General features: G+C 42.1%; 1 protein-coding gene across 2 annotated transcripts; it reads right to left on the bottom strand.

The window, feature by feature from the left end:
• Window positions 1-116: 116 nt before the first annotated feature.
• LOC143902003 (pancreatic lipase-related protein 2) lies at window positions 117-9,874 on the bottom strand. Of its 2 annotated transcripts, none has more exons than XM_077414680.1 (7): window positions 8,632-9,874; window positions 7,165-7,436; window positions 6,617-6,887; window positions 3,730-3,969; window positions 3,420-3,653; window positions 2,489-2,816; window positions 117-1,980 (listed from the first exon to the last, which is right to left on the bottom strand). In XM_077414680.1, exons 1-7 carry the CDS (start codon window positions 8,792-8,794, stop codon window positions 1,872-1,874), a joined length of 1,617 nt encoding a protein of 538 aa, XP_077270806.1. In that variant the 5' UTR covers window positions 8,795-9,874; the 3' UTR covers window positions 117-1,871. The 2 variants fall into 2 exon arrangements, with proteins under 2 accessions (XP_077270806.1, XP_077270807.1); XM_077414681.1 differs by lacking the exon at window positions 8,632-9,874 and adding an exon at window positions 8,058-8,217.
• Between the last annotated feature and the right edge of the window lie 373 nt (window positions 9,875-10,247).

Raw genomic sequence — 10,247 nt, 5'->3', positions numbered from 1 at the left:
CATTATGTATAGAAAGTTTTGATTTTTTTTCTTCAAGTAATCCATCGGAACGGTCTGATAAATCGGATATCGAATTGCGAAATGTGTATGCGGAAGTAATGGTATTGCGCGTGAAATATTTCTAAATGAAGTTTAATATAGTAAGAGAAACACACGACCACTATGATATACAATCAATTCCGAGGAAACGTCAATTCGCTAAGGCGAAAAACTGTACACGCAAATACGTGTAATATTATTAGACTATCAAAATCCAATCCTGACCGAACCTGGCGTTTCCTCGAAATTAAATGAATTTTACTTGTATGTACATTTCCACTTAAGAATAATCCTTGTCATAACTGAATCACGAACTTACTCTATACGCATGCACGTCATGCATGTAATGAAGTGTTTGTGTATAAATATGCACTGGCTCGAAATTAAATAATTCACATATCATATTAAAATATTCTAACTTAACTCTCATTTCCTTAACTCAGAACGTTCTCCGCATTGCAGATCTCACTTCTTTCCAGCACGTGTGGAACGGGCCGTGTTTGCTAAATCTATCGATTATGAAATTTTTGGGATCGAATCGAATCAAACGCTTTCGTAGGGTAATTTTATGGCTCATTTGGAACGCAGAAATCGTACGCGCCCGGCCCACTTTGCGTTTCGCGTTGCTTATTAATTCGATGCGACCGACGAAATTGCGAAATTTACGAGAACGTCTCTGCCGTCTTTATAACGAAATAAACAAATATTTATCGTGCGATAACTGTCACGTTAAATTATCCAAATACTGCCACTAGGTTCGGCAGTTTATTTTTGCCTTTTTTTTCCGTTGTCGTTAAATTTATTGCGCGATGCCAAATGTCGTTAGTTACGCCATTGTCGCCATTAGTTCTCGCATAGCTGAGCAAAGTGGGATTGACGCATCATTTACGGTAACAAATTACGGGGTCAGAGCGACAATTTACCGCGCGATGCGATGACGACGACGACGGCGTCGCACGAAAGCGCTCGGCGAAGGAAAGAGAGAGAGAGAGAGAGAGAGAGAGAGAAAGAAAGAGAGAGAGAGAGAGAGAGAGAGAGAGAGAGAGAGAGAGAGAGAAAGAAAGAGAAAGACCCCGGGCGCGCACATAATGACAGTGAAAGGATCGTGACTTTGCCATTGGTTGCGAGGGAAACCGAGGCTATTATGCCCGACTCGCGCTCGTTCGCCTACGACAGCCGCAAAATGAGCAGCTCGGATCGAGTCGGAAACGGAGTTTCCGGAGATTAAGCCCCATATATTCTCAACTCTCTTTTATCGATAAAAGCGCGCTTTTATTTCTGAAATGCTATAGTTCATGTTACACGTGTTATATAACATCTCAGAAATCAATGCATTTGTCGATAAAAGCGCGCTCAGAACACGGGCCTAAATGTCATTCGCGTGAAGTTAAGTCCCGTAGAGATTATTATGGAGGGGCTGGCCGTTTAATTTATGATAATTATTCTAAGAGCTCTATGCTGAATGATGGCTTTTCCTATGTGATATTATAGATTGGATACTCTTTTTTCACCTGCAGCTTCTATACAAAGAGGTAAATAGAAAAATCTCTGCAGCCTCCAAAAGACCGTCATGTTTTCTTCGTGCAGCTAACAAGTCTTATTTCGCTATAACGAGCATCTAATCGTCGATCTCACTACGAGCAAAATTTAAAGCTAGTATAATTTCAGCGATATTAAATTTTAATTTTACGAACATCAGGGCAAAGGGTAATTATTTATAGCTCGCAAAAATCCAGCGTTATGCTCAACGAAATTATATTAGCTTCAATGAGATTTAATCCTTGATCGTGAGAAAGGATGAATGACACGCGTGGATTTCGTCATTGGATCCTTCACGTAGAAATTGTGTTGTGTTCGGTGTTATTGCGGCAGTTTTCCGTGGTCAAGATCTTGGGTTGGTTAGCGATCAGAGTCTTCGTTTCATCAGGACACAGAGTAACTCTGGAAAAAAAAAGACCATAAAATAGTGTCACGAACAATAGGATTTAACCGATTACGCAATTCTATCTAGTAGTTCTGTTTAATAATTAATATGCAATCAGAGATTGCTGTGTAATTACTTGTGCAATTATGTATGTCCGACTTTATAAATGCCAGCGGCTCATTTATGACGCATCGCGCCGCACCAACACCTTCTTTCTTTCAACAGCAACAAATGTCGCTGTCGAAACGCTCGCGCATAATAAAGACGTGCGCGATGCGCGATTGCACGGAAGACAAGCTATGGTGCGGCTGTAAAGCCGCACAGAAAGCTATAAAAAGACGCAACGTGCGAGAGATATAGCGCACGGGCAAGGGATTTACGATTATGTCCTTAAGCCTCGCATGCGCGAGGACGTCGAGCATATGCGAAACGTCGCGTGTTCCAAGGATCCTCGCGATACGCGGCACCAGGCTCTTTTCGTTAGACATTGCTTCGCCGGCGAGTAAAGTAAGCGAAGTTTCTTACTCGTGATCGGTCTCCAGATTTTTAACGGTTAGCGCGTCGATGTAAGCCCGCGGCGTGTGCAGCAGCCGCCACGTGAGCGGGTTGAAGACCGACGTTTGGTACTCCCAGGTGATCTCCACCGTGTGCGGTCTCCCGACAACGTCGCCGGGCAATACGATCGTGTGCGTGCTACCGGGCTCGTAGTACTTCGACGCCGGGCTCAGCTGCATCCTTTCGGTTTTCTTGCCGTTCACGCCGATCACGCGTACGACGAACATCCCGACTTCCCCGCCGTGCAACAGACTCTCGTTCGTTTGGGAGATGTTTATCGTCAGCTTGTAATGGGCCTCTGCAATTTCCACGACATTCTAATCATTTCAGTTTCAGTTTTCGCTCGTTTGCGAAGGCAAATGAATTGCGTAACCCACGCTCAATTACAACTTTACCCAAAAAGAAAGATAATCTATAACCTTGAAATGAGATATATTGCGTTAACTCTTAGCTGGCACACTGGGGCCGTTTCGAAAAATTCCAAGATAGTCTTCGAATGTTGTTTTAACAGATGTCATAGGTTATTTTGATAAAATGTAATACTAAGTGTGAAAAAAATTGGAGAACGTAAAAGAAAACGAAAAATAAAAAAATGACTGTTTTCACTCAAAAATTTAAAACTCTTCCATTTTTTAGTGCCATTTTCGTACTATAGGGGGGCTTAAATTAGAGCTGAACTGGTGCGCGTTTAATATCCCACAGTACCAGCTAAGGGTTAAACAAAGAAAAACTTGAATGGAGTCATTTATATAGTTCAAACAAGAAAAAAAGTTAAAATAAAAAATTAAAATTCTTATAAGAATTGAGAGATTATAGATTCTTGCATATATAACGAGTATATAAGTCTTGATTTGACACCTCTCTTCTTCTGTGTAGTAAATAAATGAATTGCGTTACTAACTGCAGAACGGCTTGTCACGTCCAGTCATCAGGTATACAGACGCGTGATAGTTCCCGGGCTGAGCGTCCAGCCCGAATCTGGGACAATATTGGTTCACGCAATCGAAACAGCCGCCCTCCTGGAATTTGTCCCAGGAGCGGCACGGCACGGCCAAGAACGGGCACGGCGAGTTTATGCTCTCGATGAAGTACTCGTAACTGCGGATGTGGTTGCATCCCAGAAACCTCTTAATACCTGCGAAAGAGGAAGCGTTTAATGGTGAAAGAATATTTCGAGGTCGTATATGATTATAAGCGGTTGGGAAACTCACCGCGAAAGAAACTGCCGCGTTCCAAGGTGATGGAATCGAGCACGCCTTCGTTACAGCCAGGCTGATTGCGGCCGCTATTCGGATAGAAATCAATGTGCCCAACCGGTTGCGTAATGCCGAGGCCACCGCTGATAAAAAGATTGCAGTCGGTGTGAATGGCTGTCACGAATGTCGCGTCCGTCGGATCCAGCCGCACCATCGGCGAGGTGTTGCTGAAGTGCGGTTCCGCCGGATCGAGGCCTTGCGAAGAGAAATTTGTAACGTGACAAATGTTGGCACAGACCGCCGAAATTTATTGCCGAAATCGCGGCGCACGAGTTTGGCAACGCGAATACGCCGCATCGGCGAAATAAAGTCATAACAAACGGAACGAATTCTGCATTGGAATTGGACGTTGATAAAGAATTGCTGATTTTTTTAAGGACTTCTACAGAGAATTGTATTTATTTTTTTTTCGCTTATGATCTAAATTTTGTCGAATTTATATATATATATATGTATCGATAAATAATTAATACCTAATAGTTACGAAATTATCTGTATCGTAACAGAAATTTTCAATTTATGTTTCCGTGCATGCCGGCGAAACTAACAAGTTTTAAAAGCATGTACGAACTATATATAGAATATGCATCGTTCTGCGATCTAATGATCGCTCGTCTCGCTCGACTTATGAGGCACATATGGTTCAGCTCATATCACGTAAGGATTGCTGAACGCCTCGTCGTAACTCGTAATATCGCATTAGATTGCGCAAAGACGGAAGTTATTTGCGGTTCGTAAACAATACGTTAACCGCTTATCCTTTTTACGGAGGAAAATCATCGTTGCGATGTTCTTATGTCACTACGATGTGCACCGCGGAAAATTTATTATTTTCCTCCTAGAAAAATTAATAAATGATACTGGAGCGCAGCGAACTCGGGATATTCCACGTGGAAACGATTAATTTTTATACGCGGCGATGAATTGACGACGAGACTTGCATTTCGCTACGACAATTTTCCCCAGGACGCGCTCTTTCACGCCTGTGATTGATGATATCCCATTATCTTTCGCGTCCTTATTCGGACGAGGCCTATCCTCCTGCTATCCTGCCACTTCTTGAGACAACGTGCTCTCTTATTCTGGTTGTTTACCGCAATCTCGTCTCCGGATGTGTCCAGGAGCTACGCTTCTCGCTCGCATCCTCGGACGCAAGTCTCGTCCTCCCGTCGACCGTGCTTTCGCCGTTCGCGATCCGAGACCCGAGACACCGACCCCTCTCGTTAGGGGATGTGTCCTGGCCTTCGTGGTCGCGCCGAGGCGGAGAGAGGGCGTCGATTCGCCGACCCTCGGCGAATTCTGCGGGTCGCCTCGCAGCCATTGACGATATAGGCCCCGCCGCCGCCCTTGTTAACACACTTCGCGCCTTCTCCTGTTATCCTGGTAGTTCCCGATGGGATCGATAGCTTACGTAACGACCAAACCCGTCCACCTCCGATCGGGTGCGTTCGATTTCATCGATTCCGCCGGGGGGTAGAAATTTCGCGGGGCTACTTCTCCCGAAACACACAAACTCCGCTTCCGTACATTTCTCATCGATTTGTCGTTGCCGTCGTTGGTAATGCAAATTGCACGTTGACGGTGCCGACTTACGACGAAGAGTCACGCAGAAAAGAAGACACAGAGTCCTCACGTGACGATTGTATCCTGAATTTACGATTTTTAATTTCGTTGTCTCGTTGTTGCTGCTCGATATCGTACGTTACATAAATTGATGGCACAAATCACAAGAAAGTACAACGAAAGTTAACATGGTTTTACAGTCGTATAACGATTGCCCTCTATTTGCTTGTCGCAGCGAGAGTTATCGTCGTTCGCTCGAGTCTCAGCTCATTACTAGTTTGAAAAAATTTCACTGATCATTTAAATTATAAGTGTGCGTAATGACAACTCTGGATGGAAAGTTGAAGTATATGTTTCGAACATTAAAACAAATTTTTCATATCCCTCGGAGATTCTGCACGCGTTCGCGTCCTCGCCGACATCATATAACTTCATTTGTATTAAATGTAATTATTTTTATATTTTATTAAACTTATTGTAGAAAATATAAAAAAAATTGTTTTCCTTACTTTCGAGACTAAAGTGAGTTTACAGCTAAGGATGACGTTACGGTTCGAAAAATCTGATTTTTTATTATTGCAAATTTCGTCATTATTAGAATCATTTTTCGCCCCTATTTTTACGCGCTTAATAACGCCTCGAGATCGACCCGTCGGACCTTTTCTAGCAAGACGCTTCTGCGGCGACTGTTATCCTGATCATCTGCGATTCAATCGGCTATCTTCGTAATGCTCCGAGCTGTTTGCGAGCTGCAGGAGGGGACAGACGGACCACTCGACATTGACCGATTTCAAGCAGAAAAATGAGGAAGAGGAGAGAAAAAGCGGCCGCCGCGGCCGCGCCGTAACGACCGCGCGCGCGCGTCTTCGTACCATTCTTTCGCATATTCTTTATGACTTCATTCTGCGTTTTCCTTTCTCCTCCTCTTGCGCTTTCCTTTTGCAATCGCCTCCTTCAGCCTTGCATAAGGAGGCTTTTGACACTCTTCTCTCTCGCAATATCGCTTCTCGAACGGTCGAACCTCTCATGAAGAAGCCCCTGGCTTTCTTGCCGCGTATACGTAATCTCTTCGGAGGATTATTTAATCAATCATTTTTTTATTCTTGCTTATTCATCCGCGCCATATAAAGACTTGCTTTGCCGATTATTGCGCGGTATGACGAGGCCGTGCGATATCGCGTATAGTATGCCATGGAAAATTGTTACTCTCGCGGCAGTGAGTAATATCTATACATTTTGTATATAAAAAAAAATTGTATCCCGATGATTGATCGTTTACCTGTGATTCGTGCTAATGTATACGCGTAGCGGTTTCGCAAGTTGTATCCCACGTAACCGCATGTGTGAGCGCCCAGGCTGTGCCCGATGCAGTGCGTCTTCGAGGGTGGTAACTTGGTGACGTTGATCAGCTGTGCCACCAACCGAGCTGTCATCGCGCCCACCAGCCGCGTGTTCGCCACCGCCTGCGTGTAGGGTGGCCCAGCCCCGCCGAGCCAATTGACGATCACGACGTTGCAATCCTCCCGCAACAGCAACTCCTTCATCACTCTCTGTCAAAACATTCGCGTGAGCGAAGAGCTTTACAACAATACAACCGTAAAACGTTTCTAAAGAACGAAACATGTGTAAATTATGTGTAAATTATGTATTCTTTTTATGAAAAAAAGGATTTAATACACAAAAACTCGATACATTTCGTAATAACGAACAAATTAATAAATCCCTATAAATCTGAAAATATTTTTAATATCGTTAATTATAAAGTTTTTCCTTCTTGAGAGACGTTTTACGAAATGTCGACTTCTCTAAATCTCGAGAGGCACTCACCAAAACCCATGTTTTGTCTCCGTTGTCCAAGAACCCGTGGATGATGAGGTACAAATTTTTCTTCTCGTTCAAAGGCGATTTCCGGATCGTCTCGAGGCTATCGATCTCTAATTCGTGTGGCTTCTCGGTCTGTTCGCGTGTGTAAAGGGTGTAACGAGGGTTAATGCTGTCCGGGCGTGCGGGAAATGTGGACACCGGTCGGTTCTCTCCGGACCAAGGTGCGCCGATGTAAAAGCAGCCGAACGGCTCGTAACAACGCCACATGAACCATTCTAATTAATAAAAAAGTACTGTTCACACTCCCTGTTTTTAACCGCAAAAAAGATTCAGTGCAATAAAGCAATCTAAATTTAATTGGCTCAACTTGAAGATCGATTTTATTAAGTTTTTAAAATAGGCAACCATATCGTGAAATCTTTAATTTACTTAGAAACAGAAGATAATTAAAATAAAAATGTACAGAGGCTCTCTTGAACAAATCAAATAAGAATAATGAAAAAGAGGCACGGTAATATTAGTGCGCAATATATTATATTATTAAATAGACAAATTAAATAAAGTGGTGTTAAATTAACAGATTGCAAAAGACAATTGTTTCTGCTTTGAGTCCTTGAAGAACTTAAATCTTATACAAGAACATTTAGAAATAAAAACATATCGATTACGCCTGCTGATTAAATAATATACGCTTATATATATATCGGGCTACCATGTACGAGGCGCCTGAACGTTTATCAACTGCGAAACCGTTAAGTTTTGTAATCTCATCTTAATCACTTTCGTCAATTCTATAATTATCCCTCAAATAAATGTCAAATAATTTGTTGTAGATGAGAAAAGGTAATTAATATGGAACAATCGCAAAATTCTTCTGCGTTTAGGAGAGACTATACCGTTATTCGCGCCGTGAAGTTATATAGAAAGTTTCTCAGTGCGTCCATACGCAAATATTTTGGTGTACGTATATCTAACTGATTCGTTCGCCGTCCTTCACTAATATCAACCGACGTTTCGAGAGACCAGAGCGTTACTACGGATTACTCTTCAGGGGTTATCAGCGCGTCCACGACATATCTCCGCACGCGGCTCTATCAGTTCCTCGAAGACCCCGTTGATGTTTTGTCTCCGTGTTGGAGATCAACGATTAGTGATCAGCGCAATATACGATGATAGCACGTGACTGTATACATATGTATAAGTGACTCACTTTCATTTTATTTATTGCAATATACCCTTCCGACTTTTGTCTTTCGGGGTATTTTTTTAGTCTCCACTCAATGTGAGACTTTCAAATCAAGTGTGACTTTATTGCAAAAAAAATATATAGGAGGCAGTAACAAAAGATTATTGTTTGTTCCGTTTTCTATACTCCCGTTCCTTTCACGAAGTATTTTAAATAAGTTACGGAGAAGTTACTTTGGAAGTAAAAAAAGATTATAAGAAGAATCTTTCATAGTTGACACTTACGATCGTCAAAATCGAATTTGTTCTCGGCTTCCTCCGGCGACAAGGTCGTCGTGGTGATATTCTGAGCTATGCTAATATTCTTTGGGTCTGTTTTTTCGGGCAACGTAGACATTATTTTGGCTGTGATTGTCAGCACCAATAGAGTCTCGTTGAGAAAAGACATGTTGAAATATTCTTCGTATATAGTGTATATACCAACACACACACACACACACACACACACACAGGTATCTACACCTTCACGTTGATGTATATAATTTACACTTGTCACACTAACTTGCTCTTGCGTATTACGCTAATTTTATTATCGTAATTATCGTACTATTCCACCAAGTTTATATTTACAACATTGATATTTTCAGACGGTATATCGAGTAAATTATGTTATCACAGTGTCTTAATGCTAACTTAATGTTAATGCAATGTTAACTTAACGTCTTCTGTGCGAAGGCCAATTATGGGCTATATAATAAGAATGTTATTCTTATTAACACTCTCTTATTAAGAATGTTATTCTTCCTTATCACTTCACTTTCTCGAAAATTGGCAGTCGCAAATATCCAAGTAGCCTGGATCTTCGAAACTTTTCTGGTCTGTTGAACGTGGGACACACTTTTCGCTTTAAATTCTGCAGAAATATAATATAAATACGCTGCGACGTCCTTGGCGCGTGGACTCTACGAAGATCTCGTGAGCTCTAAATGTCTGTCTCGTCGACGAAGCAATTCATCACTGCCAGTCCGCTATGTAAGCCGCGCGATAAACAGTAACAATAATGAAAAAAAAAAAAAATCGATTGACGCAAAAGCGCCAATGATAGCACTCGCGTCGGCGGCGCGGTCCCGATGTTGAGCGTCCGTCTCAAAATAAACGAAATAATCGCGCGCGCGATTCAGTCTTACGGCACATTAATTGACGGTGCTATTTCAAGCCGTTAGCGTTCTCTCGATTCTTCTAGAAATGTAGAAATTTTTAATTAGCTTTTATAATTAAGCGATCTTTACTTTTTAAATGTACAGAATTATAAGTTTTCTAAATAGTCTTTCAATTTAAATATTTCTGAAGAATTTTTAAACCACACTGAACGCTGTGAATAATTTCCTTTTCGATCGATCTCAAAGATCGAACGAACGTTCTGCTGACACGCCAATTACACGCTGAGACAAGAAAGATCAAGACGCTCGAAAAGCGTCACGGCGCGCGTCGGTGACACGGTCACGGTCAAGCGTCCTCGATGATCTCTAGTCCTTTACTGATCGGGCACGTACTAATCACTCAAATTTCTGCTAACCCGTCTGAACTTCATGTTTCCGCCCCACTCCTCGAAGAGAGCTCAACTGGGAGCTCTCTTTCTCGGGGCGATCCGGTTTAAGATGGAAAGACGAGGCAAAGATCGCCACGTCGTTTTAACAGATCCCTTACAAAAGCGCGCCGCATTTTCTCAAATTTTCCGAGACAGTGAATATTTCATAAATATGACGAAAATTATTGTAAAAGGATAAGCTCGCTTGATATATACCTACCTATATTTTAAAAATATTTACCGCAATATATATAGCAAATATTTGTTCACTTATTACGTACATGCTGACATAAATTGATATATGAGGCACAGA

Source organism: Temnothorax americanus, unplaced genomic scaffold (genome assembly GCF_048541705.1).
Source record: "Temnothorax americanus isolate GAGA-0224 unplaced genomic scaffold, ASM4854170v1 Scaffold37, whole genome shotgun sequence".
Taxonomy (NCBI): domain Eukaryota; kingdom Metazoa; phylum Arthropoda; class Insecta; order Hymenoptera; family Formicidae; genus Temnothorax; species Temnothorax americanus.
This window is presented reverse-complemented; position numbering and strand designations above follow the sequence as displayed.

What these genes read in the sequence shown, in the direction of transcription:
- LOC143902003 (XM_077414680.1), bottom strand. Translation starts at nt 8,794, where the DNA reads ATGTCTTTTCTCAACGAGACTCTATTGGTGCTGACAATCACAGCCAAA. An exon ending in TACATTAGCACGAATCACAG is followed by an intron (nt 3,970 to 6,616) that starts GTAAACGATCAA and finishes TCTCTTCGCAAG; the next exon opens with GCCTCGATCCGGCGGAACCG. An exon ending in AATCTGGAGACCGATCACGA is followed by an intron (nt 1,981 to 2,488) that starts GTAAGAAACTTC and finishes TTTTTTTTCCAG; the next exon opens with AGTTACTCTGTGTCCTGATG.